General features: G+C 38.4%; 2 protein-coding genes across 2 annotated transcripts in view; one reads left to right on the top strand and one right to left on the bottom strand.

The window, feature by feature from the left end:
- The window catches only part of CENPP (centromere protein P), a gene marked incomplete at its 5' end in the record, with an annotated part of 122,265 nt that overhangs the window by 19,898 nt on the left and 81,748 nt on the right, over nucleotides 1-20,619 (top strand). The gene's annotated exons all lie outside the window — the stretch shown is intronic.
- OMD (osteomodulin) lies at nucleotides 6,635-14,241 on the bottom strand. The gene is made up of 4 exons (XM_027700861.1): nucleotides 14,198-14,241; nucleotides 10,145-11,094; nucleotides 7,975-9,598; nucleotides 6,635-7,255 (listed from the first exon to the last, which is right to left on the bottom strand). The coding sequence occupies exons 2-3, from the start codon at nucleotides 11,082-11,084 to the stop codon at nucleotides 9,279-9,281; spliced, it is 1,260 nt and encodes a 419-aa protein (XP_027556662.1). The 5' UTR covers nucleotides 11,085-11,094; nucleotides 14,198-14,241; the 3' UTR covers nucleotides 6,635-7,255; nucleotides 7,975-9,278.

The raw sequence follows: 20,619 nt of genomic DNA on the forward strand, positions 1-20,619 counted from the left end.
TGAGGCGGAGGTAGAGCCAAAACATACGTCTGCTGTGTTAGTCACGTTCTCTGAATAATAAAATTACAAGTTGTATATGTTTAGAGAAGTTTCACCTACCTATGAAATGGAAACTTTTCAGTGTCAAGAGTTCTGGAAACAAAAAATATTCCTTAGAACTTCATGTGTGTTGATTTTTAATGTGTAAATGCTTCATTAATTGACTTATGAGACAGTTTATTGAAAAAATGCTCTCACAAGAAATACTTGCTTTAAGTGAAGCTCTGTTTCAGTTCTATAGATAACTCAGGGAATGCTGTCCAGGTGTAGAATTTCCATCTGAACTATGTGCAGCAGTTTTCTGGATTTGTAATGCAGTTCTTCCTCCCCCATCCTTTTCCTCATTATGTATTTTTGGCAGGCAGCACAAATGGGAGCCAGATGACCAACTTGAAAGTTTACAAAGTAGCTTTTTTGAGTCTTTTAAAAGTATATAGCAATAAAATCTAGTGGGAATATATGCAGATTTATATTTCTCTTTCAAGGTAATTTTTTTTTGCTTTTTTCTAGAGTAATATTGGGGATAAACCATGCACCTTTTGCTTAAGTTTTATTGTGCTGCCTTGTCTAGAAACCAGATGTCTGTAGTAAATCTGCAAATGGGAGAGTGACTACAGCCAGTTGCTCTCTAAACTCTGTGAGTTTATAATATTACCACTTTCTGAACTCATTAGGATTTTATAATAATGTTCTTAGTTTATCTGACATGCAAATTTAACAGTGTGATAGTTGAGCTTGCTCTAGGATAATGATATAACAGATGTAAAGGGAACAGGCTCAGTAATAATGGAAATTGGGCCCTGAATCACATTGGATGCTGTTCTGCTGGAACACCAAAGGTTTGGAAGTGTCAGGTGGCAGTGGCAGTACCCTCTGACCAGCCCTCCTGGCTTCAGACATGCTTTGGAAGTAATGACACAGCTCTGCCTTGTTCTTACCCCTTTCCAGCTGCCACCCCTCTGCCAAACATCCAGGTTAAGATTTCCTCTGCCTCTGGGGCATCCAAGTGTTTCCAATTCTTGAATGTAATCAAAGGATAACTATTCTAGGGGAAAAAAACTATCAAGTATTGAAACTGAAAGCCAGATATAAAATCTTAAATATATTTGTTATATTTTCACTGTAATTTATTTTGTAAGTACTGAAGTCCTTGAATTCACAGCGAGGCACATGGAATATCTTGGGAATAGCTTTTTTTTTTTCCTTATATATGACAACTTTAAAAAATGAGGGGAAATTACTAGATAAATGAGGCCTTGAAAAGTTAGAAAGTCTTTGTGCAAGAAAACTCTTGCTTACTTTGATCTGCAAGATGAGAAGACTTTAGGAATGACTTCTGCAGAAAATGTGAAAAGTCTGATCTGCGTCACAAGATTTGTGTGCTTATCACAAAAACATTGTGTATATTCACTGTTCTTGTACAAGCACTTGTAAAAAAACTCATAAATACTTACTTAAAAATGCATTCAAAGAGTGATATGTTAATTCATTTGGCATGATGTCATCAAGGTCTGGCTTACAGTATACGTTTACTGCCAGTGCCAAATAAAATAGTAGTGCCATATTTTGTCTGCATTGTCATCCCTTGTGTCAGGAAGAAGAAAATATATCAGCAAATAATGTCAGATAAAAGTAGTTTTTATCTGAACATGTACCAGATGCTCAGATCAGCTGAGAGACAGGGATGGGACAAGTGGCTGGAAACAAGGAAGGGGCAGCAGTGCTTCCTCCAGCACCAATGTTGCTTTATTCCTGCTCAGAGTGACTTGAAATAACCACAGGATCCGAGTCATGTGAAATGAAAATGTGGTTCTTATGCACTGGCAGTAGGGGAGCTCACAGGAAATACCCTGGCAAGCAGAGAGTACTTTCTAGGCATTGTTGGAAATTGGATGTATAAGTATCTGCTACTTGGACTCTGGTTACAGGGATCTGTGCAGCTGGAAGGTGGTTTCTGTCCTGGAAACCTAAACAAGCTGTTTTTAACTCACTGAGCTCCAGTTTCTGAAGAGGAGCTTGATAATGTTCATGGGGGGCTTTCTGATTTCCCCAAGGTCCTCATTTGCACCGACTGATTTCCCCACAAAATACTTTTGCCTGAAGTGTTTGGCATTTAAAATGGTCATTTTACTGATTTTGTTGACATGGAATCCTGGCTTAAATTTGAGCAGTGGTCATTTCCCTACAGTTTTGTAAGGATATAAAACATAGCTAAAGGTATAAATGAAGCACAACACTTATTTGCTTCTAGTAGAGGGAGCCCAAGCCAGTTTGACAAGGGACACTTGCTCTCTGCATTCTGCTGCCAGGAAAACTTAACTTTAGGGGAAAAGGGTTCCATACAGAGTAGGTGTAAAATCTGTTGCCCAAGGTTGCCTTCTATCAGGTTAAACAATGAAAAATAATTCTCTCTTTAAAGACAGAAAAAGAGAAGTTGGATGGGTATGGAGATAGGAAAAGTGTGGGAGTAGAGCAAGGCAGAAATGAAAGTAACAATCCAAACTATCCATTGCTGCCTAAAGCTTCTTCAGCATCTGGGAAGGAATCTGGTATTTAGTGCAGTTTATGTGTCAAGAGCAGATAAAGGAAAAAATCAAGCTGAAAACATCCTGGAGGAACCGAGGAAAGATTTTGTTTTGCAGATTTTGTGAATTATTTGCTCTGGCTGCTGTCCAGCTCAGTCTATTTATCTTGTACTCCAAGTGGCCTCATATCTGCCCTGCTCAGAGCTTTAGTGGGACTAATTCAGTTCCATTCTCACCTTTCTACTAATGCTTCAAGATATTCCTTATGAAATAAACCAAAGCTGAGATTTTAAAAGTTTGTGAGTACTCAGGTTTGTTCTATATTTAGGCAAAGAAAGTGTATTTTTGCAGCTGCTTAAAGACCTTGGCTCTCCTCTTGTATCGTAGTCTCTAAAGGACAATATTGGCCAGTTCTGCAGTTTGAGTTTGATTGGTTTTAAGTGTTCTTGGAAAAAAGCAGTATGGATTATTGCTCAGCTGACCTGTGCTGATGGTGAATATTGAAAATCACTTATACAGAATGTTCAAAAGTCAGTGTCTTTTCCTGGCTAGAAATTTGTCTGTGACAGAATGAGATGGGGAGAAATTAGGAAAGCTTTTAAAGACTCCTGGGCATTTGTAGACCTGGGCAGAGTGCTGAATTTTCTTTTTGTGTGTGATATTTTTGCTCCACATGGAAGGCAACATGTTCAATATTCCTTAGCATGTCTTGTGTGTGAAGTGTGATTAACCCCTTCATGTTGACGAGCTGTTCTGGATCGGAATCATTATAACAGAAAAGGTTTTATAGAGTAAAAGTGAGTTATTGAACCAGCCTGATAACATGGGCAAAATAATTTACAAGCAGCGAGGCATAGATTTACTGTTAGAGAGAACAAAGGCATGAAGTGATGTTAAAACTGAACTCAGTGTTTATCTTTTTATTTTCTTCTTTTTTAACCTAAATATAACTTCATGAGGTTGTTCTCTACATAATTTTTATTTTCTAAAATACAGGCCTTTTCTGCTTGACACTTGTGTGGAATTAATTCTGCCTTCTAAAACTGCTTTTCTCTCTTTGGTACTGCTCTGTGATATGAGACTTCTGTGAGTCCTGCATCCCCCTCTGCTTTTTGTTGAGGTCCTGATACAGGGGATAAAAATAGTTTTAAGGCAGTTTAATACCAGTGCTTGTGCTGGGGTTGCATTCATTCAGGGAACTAAAAGTATCCCAAAGGGAGGAGGAGACAGTCTCCTGGTTTGTTCTTGAACCCTGCACAGAAATTGGGCTGAAGGCAATACTATAGAACAGTTGGGTAACATTAAAGAAAGTATATTCCAGCTCAGCATGGGAGGGAAGGAGGAGGGTTCAGAGATGGTATGAAATGTATAATAAATGATCATCATCTTGTAGAGACAAAGCTCAGAACATTCTTCAAGATTCAGAATGACCAAAAAAGTGCTGGAGATGAAATAGTTATGCATAAACACCTCCAGTATTTGTATGAAAAGTTGCAACAATTTCCAAGGCTCAGTGGATTAGATTAAGTTTAGGTCACTGTTAGGGCCACCAGCTGCAAAACAGGGACAGATGAAAAATGACTCAGTGATTGTATGGACATCCTTCCATATGATTCTGATTTATAATCAGAATTTTTGGAAACTGAAGACATTACCTCTATTTCTTGTATTTATGAAAAAGGAAGACTCCTTTTATCAGTTACTGTGTTATAAATGAATAAAGTGCATTTTAAAAATCAGGCACAATATTAAACAGCAATCCAGCTGTGGTTAACAAATGTGAATGATCCCTGGAGTAACAGCACTGTCTGCTCGCCCAGACCCCTCTGTGGAGCTCATGTTCTCCTGAACTTTGCTATATATCACCAGTTATATCCTGACACAAAGCCAACCTACTGCAGCTTATTTAAATTTCTTAGAATTCCTTCCTGAATTGGCATTAGTTCTTTATGACAACATCATCATTTGTGGAGAGCTGTTACTCTGTCCACAGGGACACTCGAGTCAGGGCTCTGAGCCTCAGTGGCCTGATACAGATATTTTACATGAGTGTTCCTTCATCTCCTCCTTATGTCCTTTGTAGCATCTGCTTTACTCTCTGTGTCTGTGGCTCGTCTTCATATTTACCTGCTTTTCCTTGTCTTGTGCTTTTATAAGAAAGGGGAAGGTTAATTTATTCTTTTTTTTTCTGTGTAGAAGATGAATTTATGCAATGAATTATAAGATTATTACGTGTTTTTCTTTTAAATTAATTGGGTTGTTAGAAATGTAAATTTTGGATGAAATACATTAAAACATCAGATGATAAATGTTTGTATTTGCGGAGTTCATAACTTGCAATACCCACAATTTGGCTTATAGCTGAAAAGTTCATACCCCTGCAGCAGTGCTGGGAAATGATTGTGAAATCTCTTTAGTGTATACTGTTTTTGGTTAAAAATATAGCATGTTCTCCTTTCCTGCTTTTCAGGTAGGAAATGCCTATGTTTATTACTTGCAATGATCAAATTGAGAAACAAAGAAGGAAATGGATACATATTGTAAAAGTGGAATGTGAATAAATTAAACTAAGAAAACGTGAACTGTAAACCATCTGTTTTCTATAAAGAACTCTTTGCTAATCCACATAACTTTTATTATCAGAATACTGAAGTAAGTATCTCAAAAAATAACCCTTATAAATATGAAATACCATCCAAAAAATGGGAAAAGGCAAAATATATTCCCACTCTTTTGAGGCTAAAGAAAGAAATGGAGACAGTTGGATTAAATAATTAAATGCAGTTATTTATCTTCCTTTATTTTTATTTTTTACAATAACCTCTTGTGGCTGGTGCTTCTACTGAATTGCTAATGGAGACGCTGAGTTGTGAACCAGATCAGGCTTTGCTTTTGTATTTTCTGATTCTGCTGTAAATAAGCTCATTAAGCTGTTTGGTGCTTGTTAGATCTTGCTGTTACTGATAAAATAAATAAGATTTTAATACATGTTTAGTTCTTAGTTCCCAAATCTATTTTCTTCTAAAACCACTAAATAATATTCTGAAACTAAATACCAGAGCAAACATGAAGCAAGGATGTTTTGCTACCAAAATCTGGTGCTTGTGTAGTGGTATAATTGGTTTATCCAGAGCTCCACACTTGCATGGCTGCTTTGAGTACCTGGATCAGGGTGGATGTCTGTCTGCTGCAGGACACTGCAGCATGGAGCATTGTAGGCATGCTGTTCCCAAATTTAAGGAGCTAGAAAATGCCTTGGAATATAACCATAGTTGGTAGTGCTTAAAAAAAAAACCCACAGAGTTTCAAATTCTGCTATATGGAGGCACTCAGCATTTCCTGGTAGTGAGGAGCAACACCAGCACGTTACCAGAGCTCAGGGTAGGGAGGGCACAGAACTGGCTGTGGAATTAGCAATAAAGGTCAGTGTGACCTGTCTGCACTCCTGTCTCCAGCAAGGGCCATAAGCAGATGCTTTGGGAAGAGTGGGAACAGGACAGTCAGGTAGGATCCTTGTCTCATCCTCTCCTCAAATGTTCTTCCATTCTCCAGCTATTTTCAGATCAGCTCTTTTGTACCTGCTGTGCTTTGTTTAACAACCTGTAATGGATCTCTTCCAAGAAATACAATTGCCTGTGCAGTCTTCTCTTGAAACACATGTAAAATTGCTGCTGTGTCCTCGGGGGCTCAGTTTAAGGGCTGACTTTTCACTGCTACAAATGTCTGTTTGTCCAGTTTGTACCTGGGACATATCCCTTGATGGCTCCTTGCCCCTGTCCCGGAGCAGCTGATCCCTGGATCCATGCTGTCTGTGCAGCTCCTAATTTTGTGGGGATCTTCTGCAGCTCCTCTTAGGAATTTCTTTGCTGAGCTGGTGAGGGCCTTCTATGCTGTTTAGATAGAAGCCATTCCTTACCTTTAGTGGCCTCATTACCTTTCTCAGATCCTTTTCTAATCATGCCATATGTAATTACACCAACTATATGAGGGTTTGGAAATCAATAATTTGATTAATGTCTGGGTGAATCACAGATTTATAGTGGTGCCTTGATGTCTCTTGTTTTCTCTTTCTCTCTAGTTACTCTACATTTGAGTTTGCTGCTGGGTACCAAGCCAGTGTTTTCATTGAACCACCTACTGAACTACTTGAGTCTTGCTCCTGAGTGGTGGCAATGAGGTCACACTTCCATCTTTTCCTTGGATATCACTTCTCATTTAACAATGATGAGTTTCATTGGCTGTTTTAGCATCCCAAGGTCTTGTTGCAGTCATTCATCAATCCTTAGTGCTCGTGACCTCCCTTCTCAGCCCGGTTTGTCCATCTCTTGCAAGTATTTTAAATTGAATAAATTTCAGCAGAGGCCCTTTGCAAAGCTCCCACCAGCAGGATCCCTCCACAGTAAGAACTGACCATTTATTCTTTCTTAAAAACCTCTCAGAAATTTTTATAGGCAGTTTGGACCAGGATCTCCCTTTTCCACATCCTTCATGATTCCCTCAGAGAACTCCAAGAGATTTGCAAGGGCAGAACATCGTGGCTTTTACAGAAGCCATTCCCAGTCTTACCAGAGCAAACTGCATTCAACTCAATATCCATGAATTCTGTTCTTTATTAGGAATTCCTGTTTCTCCAAAGCTGGCAAGTCTTTAGTTCCTTGATCACCCTAAAATCCTTCTGGAAGAACAGTGTCCTATTTGCCACAGATGAGAGATGATAATACTAATTGAAAGAAAAGTGAGTTATAATGGTTCTGTTTGTAATACAATTTTCATGTTCCATTTGAAGGAGTTAAATATAATAAGACTCAAATGAGTTAAATGTCATAAGCTCTAAAGCTTTCAATAACTGTCAGTTTGACTTTAAAAAATGTATGTAACTAGTTGCTGTGGAGTCCATATCTTTAATTCTACTTTAAAACTAAAGCTAAGCTTTGCTTGAGAGATGATTTTAAAAAGCAGAAAGTTTGTGGTAGAAGATATAATATTCATACTATAGATGGATAGTGTCCTTTTTTTAAAGCTGAGCAAACCTTTCAAAAAAGCCTCTATTTTAGCCTGCATTTTGTGCACCGTTCACTTAAAACTTGAAATAGCTGAAAGGTTCCCTAAGGTTCATATACTCCATGTTTATATTGATAAAGCTATAAAGTTATAAATATATCTAAATTTGTACATATTTTAATGAGTATGCATATGTTCCTTGTTCATGAGCCAGAGGTTGATAAATGTTAATAAACACATTTTAAGAAAGAGGAAGACAAGATTATATTCATGGGCTTACAATGAATCTTTATGTTAAAAAATGTGTCACTAGGTATTTTCAATCTCTTAAAAATTGTTTCATCAGAAACCAAAATATATGAAGGTGGGCTTCAAAAAATAACTGACATTGTAAGAGAAAAAAACAAACCTGTGTGTAACTTTCTAGAAACACTAGTACAAATCTGCTCACATACTTTTATGTAGCTTTTTGAGTTTTCATGTCCTTTAAGTACAGTGTAAAATTGGTAGTATGATGTATGAATCTTTTGCTTCCATTCTTTTTTTTCCCTGTTGAAAATGGTGATTCTCCCTCAGAGGTAACAAAGCTTTAATGGGGAAAAAGTGCTGAAAAATGAAGAAGAAAAAAAAAGCATTAAAGTGCTCTACAGTGTTATCTTAACCTGTAGTTATTTGGATCTGTTTCTAGGCATAAGACACCAAAAAAATCTACATAGCTCAAGGGTTATACAGTATTTCAGGTTACTTAAAGCAGTTTAAATTCTACTTTGAAGCAGAATGTAGCTCACTGCTATTAGCTTTGCAGAGGGACAGTCTAAAATATTAGTTCAAAAAACCTGGAATGCTTCTATTTGTGCCTGTTCTACCTGACTAACAATTCTAATAAAAAAGATTATATTACAGTTTTATATGTCTTCTGAAGTAGCATGGACTAAAGCACAGGTAAAATGTAAATGCTAATGGTTCAGTTGTGTTAATACTCATACTCATACTTCTCCCTAGATTCTAAGAGTGTGATGAGAGGTTGTGTATTGCCTATGTTACTAATAAGCTGAAATATCATTTGAAAGATTGTGATAGTTGAGGTACAGACAGAGAAGTAAATATTATAATACGCCTTGTCAGGACACTTAAAACATAGAATGGGGAAGGTTTGATTTTTCTCAAAAAATCAAACCTCAAAGATTGATTTTCTTGTCCAGTTAGAAACTGGAAGAAGAAACATCTGTATTTCTGGAGGATGTGGAGGAACCTTGTGGAAGTATTCTTGTGACCTTACCCTCCTGTCCTGCTCTCTAGTGTGTCTGTTTTCCTCTGCTCTCAGCAGTTGGATGCAGAGCTGGGAGGATTTTTGGCCTTAACTGTTTGTTCCTATTGAGTATGACATTCGTGTGTGTTTTAGGCATTTTGCAGTTGGATCACTTTAGAACACAGAAGCTTTTTCAGGTTGGTTTTCTTCAGCTTAGGCTGCTCACCCAAGGGTGAGCCCACCATCAACCCAGGTATGTATCAGACTTAGTCTGATGCTCAGGTGAGTGCTCTTTGTTCCTGGTGTTCTGGTTTTTACTACATCAATAAGAGGACACTTCCCTACACGAAATCCGACCTCCACACACGTATCTTAAACATCCCAGACTATCCAATTGTTCTAGAGTGGCTATGAATGACCCCCAACTAAGGAAAACTTTCCCTGTACACTCATGAACAATTCCTTCAGTGAAAGTAAGGATAGAAGTAGTTGTCTTCTGCTTCGTGATCCTCTTCGGTGTCTTGACTGTGCGTTTCATGATTGTCTTCTGCTTCCTGGTATTCCTCTGGGGTTAGGAACCGCCGGAACACCGGGGTTCTGAGCCGGGTTGGCTTGTTGAGAGTCACATTTTGTTCTCCATAGTAGATGGTTCTGATGAGGGGGAAGCAGAAGAAGGCATAGCTGCTGATTGGGCTCGTCAGCTTGTTCTGGTCCACGCGGATGTAGGTCAGCTGGTGGATGTTCAGTGGGTCCAGAGTTGGGCACATCAGAGTAACGTTTATGTCTGAAAGAGAGTGAAAAATCTTAATTAAAATGCAGAAAATTAAGACCTATTGCAAAAGTGAAACTTATGTTTTGAAATTTAAAATGGAAAATATTTTTGCACAGTTATATCACTTTTGCATTTTAAATCAGTTTTGTAAATGGCAGTGATGACAGTTTGGGGGTGTGAAAAATATAAGGTTGTGGAGTAAAAAAGAAATATGACTACCACTACAGTTTGTAATTAGTATTTTATGTGAACGAAATATTTTTGGAATTCCTTTTCTCTGTATGTTTTTATCAGTTGCCACGTCAGAAGCAATTTTCAAAAAGTTTTTAGCTTGTTCTATGAAAAACTGGTATTAAATTTTACAAGGAATTGCAAATTAGGGGTAAACTGAAAAATCAAATCCTTTCTAATTTCACCAGTTTGGTCTCAAATGACTGAGGATGTGTTTACAATGCATCCTGAAGAAGATGGGGTGATATTCTCCCTGCATTCCTCCCACAGCCAGTGCCAAAATCCACTAAGTTTTCTGCTTTTAAAGAATTTTATCCATCAACGTACTTTCAATTTCGTTGCCTTCAATATACAAGTGCTGCAAACTTCTTGGAATGTAGAATACTTCTTTCAGTTTGTTGTGTCCAAGGTTAAGTTCCAGGAGGTTGGGTAGGTTAAAGGTGTTGCGTGGAATGTTCTGCAGGTTATTGTGGGACATTCTCAGAGCAATGATTTTGGGAAGTCTGTGGAAATAGTTTTCTGGAATATAAGAAATGGAGTTATTTTCAAGAGAGAGATGCATAAGTGATGACGGCAGACCGGGAGGCATCGTCTGTAACTTGTTGTTGCATAAGTTGAGCTGCATTAGATTTTTCATGTTGGAAAAGGGTCGGTCTTTGAGTACTGAGTCATCAAGTAAGTTACTGCAAAGGTCCAGCACGGTGATGTTGGGTAACCCTTCCAGTGCATCCCCAGGTAACCGGGAAATCTTATTGAAGCCAAGGAGGAGTCTCTCTAGAGAGCTGGGCAGTGGGAATGGAACCTCTTCTAACTCATTATGTTGCAAATAAAGTTGCACTAAGCTTGAAAGTTTGGCAAAAACCCCCTGGTCAATCATATGGAATTTAATTTTGTTGTAGCTGAGGTTGATTTCCCTCACGAAAGTGACATTAGTGAATGGTGCTGCAGGCACAGCTTCAATGTCGTTGTTTTGCAGGTAAAGTTGCTGGACGTGACTGGGGATATTTGGAATTATCTTCAGTTTCCGATGGTCACAGTACATGGACAAGGGGAAAGCTGGTGGGCAAAAACATTCCCTGGCACACTCAACTGGGAAAGGAAAGCGAGGAACTTCAACTTGTGTGTTCGGGTTAAAATAATATGGAGTTTGATGGTCTGGCTCCTCATAGTCATCCTCGAAATCATAATCTTCGTACTGACAAACGACCAAAGCAGCCCAGAGGAGGTGAAAGATTGATTGGCTCAGAATCCCCATATTTAAATTCATATGTTTTGACCTGTTGATGAGAAGGAAAATTAAGTTTTAGATAGTCGTAAAGTAAATTACAGTGCATTTCTTTGGCAACACTGTCAGTGCCATTATTAACAAAACCAAGTTTTGATCTGTACCTTCCAAGAAGAAAAGCATAAACAAATTCATTGTACTTGAAGTAAACAGAAGTTTTCTGGTCTGACTTCAGACAAGGAACAGCTTTCTACATGTCCTGTGCCTGGTACTGAAGGACACCAGTTGGGAGTATTAAACAATCCCAGTCTTCATTCCTGTCTTACTTTAATTTACTGCAGAGTTGCAGCAGGGTTTTTTATGAAGTGGTATAGCTGAGGTTTGTACTGGACACTTGAGGTGTAGCGGGTTAAGCGTCAGCCTTACAACTCAGTTTTAAAATGGGTGCAGGTGGAATTCCTGAATAACTTTCTTCCTCAGACCTTTAGAAACACATAGATACCCTAATTATACACATTTATTTGTAGATATTTATAGGTACTCTAATTATACCCATTACACATAATACCCTAAATTAGACACATTTTTGTGAACGCATTTGTTATCCTCACTCTGCTGCGTAGCCAATGTCACACAAGTGTTGGAAGTGACTTCGTAGAATCACAGAGTCATGGAATGGTTTAGGTTGGAAGGGACCTTAAAGCCCATTTCATTCCACCCCCTGCCATGGGCAGGGACACCTTCCACTAGCCCAGGTTACTCCAAGCCCCATTCAACCTGGCCTTGGACACTTCCAGGGATGGGGCAGCCACTTGCTGCTCAAGTGTTTCCATCTCCAGCAGCAGATTAGATCAGCCTTGACTTTCTCTTGAAGATCTCCAGGGGTGAAATTCTAGCATGTCTCTAAATAACCCAAGGTAGTGCTGTACTACCCTCCTTGTGAACAAACTGCTTGTCTTACTAAGCATCCAAGCCGTGGCTTGTGTCTATTGTTTTTGTTTTTAAACAAAGTTTAAAACATATATTTGTTAAAATATATCTAAACATATATTTGTTTAAAATATATGTCCTGGACTAAGGTGAGGTAATCACAGGATTGTTTCTATAAAGAGAACATTGAAATAGATTACTTGGAAATATTGTATATTACGTAAAATAGAAAATCATGTGGCTTTGGGGATTGTATGTTCTGTGGCATTTTATGTTTTTTTCTATTAGTGGCTTAGTACTGTGTGTTAATAATGATAAAAATGGGATTTTTCCATTCCCATAATTTAGTTAAATCCAATACACTTCAACCACTGTTTGCACATCACAAAAAATCTTCATAGTCTTCCTGTGCTTCTCTAATCCTATGTTCTCTATAGATGTGAACTACTTGGCCTTCAAAGTACCCTTCTGAGGTGAAACCCTGATGCTGTGAAAGACAAATCATTTTGCAAAGCCAGACTAACATTGTAGAGCACTTTATGCAGAGGAACCCTGTTATTTGGCAGAATTAGCAGTTGTGAGTCATGTGAGGCTGTTCAACCTAAACAACAGCAGATGAGTCAAAATGTAACATTGTAGGTCAAAGCACATAAACCATGGAAAAGTTTTAGAGACTTTGTTCAGTATAGGACGAGAACCCTGAGGCAGAGAGAGGAAAGCAGATATTCTCAGGGGTTTGTATAGTGACATCCATGTTTCTTATTCAAGGGACTCTGTTTTCTTGATACTCTTAATATTTGGTTACTGAACACTGTCAGTAACAAAGAAGATGAGACCTAAAAATGCTAATTTCCTGTGATTCCTAGTGGTGATTGCCTAATGCATGATGTAATCTATTAATTGAACAAGATAGAGGGAATTCTAAGAAAAAAAGTAGTAACAAACTCGTGGTATTAATGTATCCTTGTAATCTGATGTGACCCAGAGCCTGTGTGTGCCAGTGGCTGGGTGGAATCCTGTGTCATGGTCAAACTTGCATTTTTAGCTTTGTATTTGAGTGCTCCTGCAATCAAATTTCATAACTGATTAAAACCTGAAAAATAGGTTTGAGTGGAGTCAGTTGTTTGGAACCCCATTGTAGGCAGGTCTCTAGCAAAGCCAGGGGCTCCATATCCCTGTGGCATCATCAGATGTCTGAGCTCATCTAAGCACCCAACACAAGCACAGAGAGCAGCCTCCCACTGCACACACTGTGAATGCTCTGTGCTGACAAACTGTGCAGGCTCTTGCTGGGCTGAGAAGCAATACTGTGCTGCAGGAGCCATTCATTGGGTGTTGGATTTCAGGCAGAGTATATCAGGAGAATATCTCATCTTCTAATCAGTCCTGTTGATATCTACATAGGTAAAATCTGTCTCTGAATCCTGTAACTCCATTCTGGTTTTGTGAACAGACCCTTCCACAATCTGTCCCCGTGCCCATTTCACGCTCTTGGTTTCCTTTTGATTCCCGTGACCCCCTTCTTCCGCTAGAACTTGAGCTTCACCTTCTAGTTCCATCCTCCCAGCATTTTTACTGCATGTCACAAAATTTCCAATTAATAATTTTGGTTCTCAGTGCCGCAGTTGTCCTAAGAAACCAGGAGGAACAACCCAGGAAAGTCTGCTCAGTTTGGGAAAACCCTTTCTTAGACCTTTGTGGATTGATCCACTTGCCATGTGGTTGGTGTAAAGAGAACTACCGTCATGTCAGATGGAAGGATAAATAATAGGTACCAAAATCTCCCAGTGGATTTGTGAAGAAACTGGTATTTGGGGAGAACTCTTTGCACCTTGGCTGTCGGTGAGTATATTTGATAAATACTAGAATAACATGTCCTTGAATAGTAACTGTCCTGCCAGTCTTGCAGGTCACTTCTCAGAGCACTGAGATACTAACACTTCAGGAGATATTTCTAAGAACTTAACCTTAAAACAGTCATGTCAGGGGAAACTTGATAACAGGAGATGCAAGTCAGATGCACTCAATATGATAAACCACATACTTAAAACTGAAAACAGAAAGTCTTAAAAGCACAATTCTCTATCATCTGTAACGAACTCAGAGCTTAGTAACTGTATTTGTAAGCAGTTTAGGCTGCAAATTATAGAACATGCATGAATCACTCCTTACTGAAAAAATAACACAATCAGTTCATTTTATTCCTGCTTACCAAGAAAACTTACTCTTTGGAAGTCGGTGAAGTTGAAGTTGTAGAAGGCAGCAAGTTATTGTGCTGGTGAAATCATCTGAGACTTAGCCTAGCGCAGCTGGAGGAACAAAAGATCTGTCTAAGCCATATTTTGTGGTGAGGAGCCTTGTGGGAAGGCAACACGAAATAACAGCCTTGGCCCCTCTTCTGATTTGCCAGTAAAATAAAAAAAAAGTGCTTTGTGCCACATCATCACTTGCTGTGGATGCTGTGTCATAAGGCTGTGAAGCAATTTGTCCTTTTGTTAAAATCGCTTCACAATAATTTGCAAGATTCTTTTCAGTGTTACCAGTTCCCATAAAAAAAAAAGAGAGCGAGAATAAGACTTCAAAAATGATTACAGAGGATATTAGTTCATTGGTTCAGCTGCAGTGATTCAGTTCTGCAAAGGGTTTGTCCTCTGAGGGCGAAGTTAAGAAACAGTAAAAAAAATTAACCTTACCAAAATTGAGGGGAAACCTGCCACAGAAGAGCTCTTATAAACATCTTCCATTTTTCTCTCCCCAGTCTATATGTCCTGTCTCCTTCCTGCAAAGGACTTGTGCTATGCAGTGCTGTCAGAGTGATGGTGGTAAAGTTAAGGATTCACAGAGAGTTTCCAACATCTTTTTTGCTAAGTTGTGTAGAGAGAGCATAAATCTTACGAAAAGGGCAAGTGTGACATGAGACAAAAACCATTTTACTCAAGAAAAATATTTTTCATAGCTTTTAAGAGGAATTAAAGAAAAAAGGCACAGTTATCTGCCTTTGCTGCTGTATGATTCTTAAATAACTGTGATATATGCAAAAAAATGGAGAAAATGGACAGTTTTTGTGTAAAGTGGATTGTTTGATTTATCCTAAGCATTTAATTATGGTTTTGGTTTGGTAGAATAATTAGGTTATTTCCAAATCTATTCAAAAGAAAGAATCTAGTTCTTAAAGATGTTTCTTAAAAAGTGCCTTAGAGGTATCATATTTTAAAAAATAACGCAATACTAAGTTTCTTTTTTTGACTTTGAGCTTTGTGACTCTGACTTGCTCGACCTTTTCAAGTTTCTTCTTTAACGCTGAGAACAGGAACATGTTTAAGAAGATAAATCCTACATGATTCTAAAATTTGGGATATAAAGAAAAGCACCAGAAGTCGTGCCCAAAATGCTGTTGTAGGAATAGGCAATACTGGAACTAAACTAAAGCAGTCATGTATTTATGTAGAGAATACAGAATACAAGGGAGAGGTTGAAAGAGAGAAATTAAAGCTCCATAATCCTTATTAACAGTACCATAAATAGTTGAATGGCTACATTGTACCACTAACCCCAAGGAATATTAAAAAAAAGAGTAATTTTTGAAATAATTAGAATACATTCATAACAAGAAATTAAAAAACCCACCAAGTTTGTTATGCCCAGTTAGTAAAATGTTATTGGCTGCTACAAACTTTGGGCATTTTTTAAGCACAAGACAAAGAACATGTTACAGATTCTTGGAAGCTTTGTTCTATTAACAGTTCTAAACAAAATATATATAAAATTTAAAACTATCTTATCTAAAGATAAAACTTAGAGTTTTAATTCCATACCTGATATTTTTCTTATTGTTTCCTAGTACTGATTGTGTCCAAAAGGCTCTTAAGGTATTAAGAGAGTTAAAATCTCAAGGTGCATTTAAAAATCCATGGTGGCAGTGAAGGAGAGTCTGTCCATTTGAGAAACTGTGGTAAAGCTCTTGATTTAAAGCACTTTGAGCTGCAGAAGATGATGCAGCTCTGGCCATGGGATATATTAAGATTCAGTTCCTGTTTTGTTGCCTGAGCTGTCTTGGAGACAAACAAGTCTATACTTTGTGATCTTGGTCAAGCTGTGTGGTTTGATCTTGGGTTTCATTTGAGGTGTGGTAGGAATTTCCTTACAAGGAGGATAATGAGAAGGTTAAATTTAGCATCATTCATATAAGACATTTTGTTTCAAAGACTGAACATTTTTTAAATTTTCAATGTTTTGATTTCTAGTTTCAGAACATATTTCATAAAGACTTATTTTTACCATTGAATTTGTGAACTTTTTTATGCAGTTGTGATGCAGAGCTGGATGTCTGTCAGTGTAGCAGTCAGGGTTGGCTTCAAGATCATTTATTTTCTTAAGCCAAACTTGGATGGATCCTTTTAATAAATTAAAATCTTTAGAATTTTGCCATCTCCCTTAACTGCATTCAGCTTAGGAGACTTGACAGCTTTCTCAGGTTTCTTTCCAGTCTGAAGGCATAAGGAAGAGGTCTGTTCTAGTATTTAATGAATTTAGGTTAGTTTAGCTAGTTGAGTACAGTCAACCTAACACATTTGAGATTGCCAAATTTTAGCCAAATATTCATAGAATAAAGTAGAGAAGATCACCAGTGACATTGAGGTGAATGGGACTGGTCTTGATAATAAGAAGGAATTAATTACACTACTTGGCCTTTTTTCTTATATTCACTGGTTTAAATTCTTGGGGGTTTTGTGTTTGTTGGGTTTTTCTTGGTGAGGTTTTTTCCTTTCCCTCTCAAATTTAGAATTTGAAGCCTAGAGAAAGGAGAAGAAAAAAAAAGGTGCATCTTGTTTATAGAGAATTAAAGGAACTCAAATGAAGCCAGGCTGCTGAAATTAGACCTGAGGACTGTCTACACATAATTTTGCTAGAATTAGGAAGTTCTTCAGCAGAGGTAATTCTCCACTATCAAATGTCTGAAGAAAAGCCTCAAGCTGAAAACTTTTAAATCCTCAGTTGACAACTCAGTAGGAGTTCTGTTTTAGATAAGAATTGGTAATGTTGGTTTGTTCTGAGTGATTGCACTGCAGAGAAGTCAAATATAATGAGGAACTGTGAATTGTAATTTGGTTCCCTGTAAAGCCTGTGGGTTTCTGAAGTAGGAAACAGCCTTAGGCTCGTGTCATCTCCCGGGCTGCACTTCAAGTTCAGGCTGTAGGAACAGAAGCTCGTTGCATCCTAATTTCTAGGTGTTAACTGGCAATCCCCAAATGCTGTCAGACCACCTGCAACCTGTGTGAGTCCTGTAGATGGTCTGCAAAGGCACTTCTTGTCCTTGCCATCACCAGAAGTAACTGAGTGGGAACTGAATAGTGGCTGCTGGATTTATTTATCCTGTGCAAGATCTGAAAATCCAGTGTCTGCAGTGCAGAGCTCAGCAAATCAAGATACTCAACTGCTTGTTCCTGCAGAGGCTCCAGCCCAGCCAGAGCCCTCAGTTAAGAACAACCCTTCCAGGCTTCATGTTAGTCTGTTCTTCAGTGGAAAGCCATTCCAGGAGCGTGTCCCTGTGTGAATATGTGTTTTTAAAGGAAAAGGTTATGGAAAAGGGGCCATCGAATCATATCAGTAGTCCCGCAGAGCTGAAACAAGAACTAATCTATTTAAAAGAGCGAAGGAAGGCAGAGCTGTGCCATGTGTGGGGCTTTGCTGTTGCCTCTGACCTGAACCTTGTTGTGTGGTCTCTCTTAATTTCCCATTTAGTAGGTGGTATTTCAAGGTCAAAACTCTGGCAACTCACTTCTTGTGCAGCCAATTTTAAGTGTTTTGCTCTGTTTTGCTAAGAGCTCCTGGGAAGAACATGTTGAGCAACTGAAAACAGTTGAGCTTATTGACCTTGTCCCATGGGAATTAATATAATCCCATTGGCAGTTGTTGAGTAACTTCTGCCAATGAACAGTAATACACTGGATTTTTAGAGCTGAATGTACTAGAAGCATCCAGAAGCAATACTTTAGGGAGCCCTGATCTCATTAAATGGCTGTTTAAACATCTGCATGAACACGTGCAGTGAACAATTGGCATTGCAAAAGCAGAGTATCAAGTCTCCTGACACGTTCAGATTTGTAATACTGAAACTTTCTGAATGGAAGGGTGAGTGTGAGGTTTTTTGCAATGACAGTATCAATTTACAGTAATTGATTTGGAAAGACTGACAGAAGAGGAGGGTTATGACATTTGTCTGAATGCATTGCTGTGTTAGAAACCTTAGAAGATTGTAATACTAAAATAGTAGTATGACAATAATATTATTAATACTACTGGGAAGGGTTGCTTTTTTTTAAATAGAGGGATTTTGCTTTCTAGAGCAGAGGCATTTAGATAGTCCTCAGCATATAATGTTTCTACTAACACAATATCATAAACAATCAATACTGGAATAATAAGACAAGTTGAAAATTCATATAAGCAATATTATCTGTTGCAAGTAGTGTCTGGTTACTCTAAAATACCCTGCAAATCTCTGCTGAGGAGAGTCACTGTTGTCAGCTGACACTTATATTTTTAGTAATGGAATAGCTTGTTTAATAAATATGCTTTGCTTTATACTTTGCATTTTTATGCTGCCTGTTTTGGCTGTTCCAAGACAGATGACTTTGGGCTGTATTTTCGTTCCTCATGGGGTTCTACTGAACTGGAGATTGTGTATCACTGATTACACCAATATAATATGGGAATGTCTGCCTGTTTTTGCAACTGTTTACTGGTGCAGATATATTCATTTTCTTGAGGCAGCATTAGCAGTTGGGCCTCAAACTTAAAGAGAGCCTTTATTTTGCCTGATTTGTGCTCTATATAAAATTGTATAAATGATCATAGTATGTGGCAGGTGTCTTGCACTCACTAATAAATATTGCAAATAAAATTAAAGGAACATTGTGTTTTGTAAGGGAGGAAAGTGAGGAAGGCAACACAGCTGAATGTCTGTTCCAAAACAGGCACTTCTACTCCCTTCAAACAGAACTGCTGCCTTCGGTGCCCCAAGCTGAGAGATGCCTAAAAGAGATAATGTGAATTCTACTCTACCTTAACAGTTTACATCAATACCTTATTCATCACCTTATTTCATCCATTCATAGCTCAGGACTTTCTGCAGTTTTGGTAAAAGAACAGAAAAATGTGCCTGCAACTTCAGATTGTTCCCAGGTTTGTATCCAGTCTGCAAATTATATGCTTATAAGGGTTTTTTTTTAGGCACTTTCAGGCAAGGTTGAGGAGTAGTTGTCTAAGTGATTTGCCAAAGAATTCCTGAAGGATCATGCTTAGGAAAATGTTTTGCATTAGCAGAGATTTTCCCCTTGTACGTGATGGAAAGTGCTTCCTATTTGCTTTTTTGAGTGTGTTTAAGAGTGAAGGTCCTTGCTTTTACAATGACTATAGAATGTGTTTCTTTTCTTAAATACCTATTGCTCTAGAAATGTTGAAACAAATACAACTGTCCAGCCTGGTGGTGCAGAAGATTTTGCCAGGCAGCCTTTCAGCTCTGTCCAATAGTCTGGAAACTGGGCATCAGCCCTAAACTGGTTCCTCATTTTTAATATCCTATCTTATAAAGAATAAATCCTCTCCTTTTAGCACAAGACTTTATGGTACCACAGCCAGCATTGCATTTATGGCCTGCACTTTGTTATTTCTGCAGCCAGAGTCTGTGACTTGGAGACTTTCACAGAAACTCCAGGTGTCATTCATTGGTACCCTGGCATATTGTCCTATAAGGAAAAAAGTATTTCCTTCAGTTACTCTCCATTTTTATCTCCATTTTGTTTGGATTTTATTTTATATTAACAGTGTTATGGGAGAGATGCTTGTCCATGCACTTGTATTCTGCCTGACATGTAAAATAAATGTCTTTTGATTTATGGCAGTTAATCAAGTGAGAAGGGTTTCTCTATGGTTTGAATAATTTGTAAGTCACAACCTCTTCTTGGCAGACCTGAGAGAGGGTCTCATTTTTATTCAGTCACTGTGGCTGGAAGTCTTCTGCTTCTTCTGTTCTCAGATCCTTCAAAGGTCTTATGGTGAGGACCTGAGGTTGGTTCACACTTGAATCAGCATCCACAGAATCACAGAATGCCTTGGGCTGGAAGGGACCTTACAGACCATCTCATTCCACCTCCTGCCATGGGCAGGGACACCTTCCACTAGCCCAGGTTGCTCTAAGCCCTGTCCAACCTGGCCTTGAACACTTTCATGGATGGGACAGCCACAGCTTCTCTGGGCAGCCTGTTACTTGTCATGTCATTCAGAAAGGTGAGTTGATCTTGGCATTAGTTACAGATCTTCTGTGGTAATAAGACAAGTGTCCTTGTTGCCTTCTGTCCTGCTTCTGACACTTTCTTTTGCCTTGCCCTATCCCTTTTTGAAGAGTGGAGTTCATCCCTGCAACTATTTGTAGCCAGAATATAAACATCCATAATGCTTTTGTTTGCAAAAAAATCAATTATTAAAAAAATCCTAACTGGGTCTTAGTGAGGGGATGGCATGAAACCAGTGCTTTGAGTGATTAGATTAAACTTTAGTAAAATTGAGCTGATAGGAGTAGCTGCCTTTGAAATGTCAGTGCTCCATATGACTGCAGGACAGCTGTCCAGAACTCCCTTCACATCTT

Source organism: Neopelma chrysocephalum, unplaced genomic scaffold, assembly GCF_003984885.1.
Source record: "Neopelma chrysocephalum unplaced genomic scaffold, ASM398488v2 Primary Assembly neopelma1_147, whole genome shotgun sequence".
Taxonomy (NCBI): domain Eukaryota; kingdom Metazoa; phylum Chordata; class Aves; order Passeriformes; family Pipridae; genus Neopelma; species Neopelma chrysocephalum.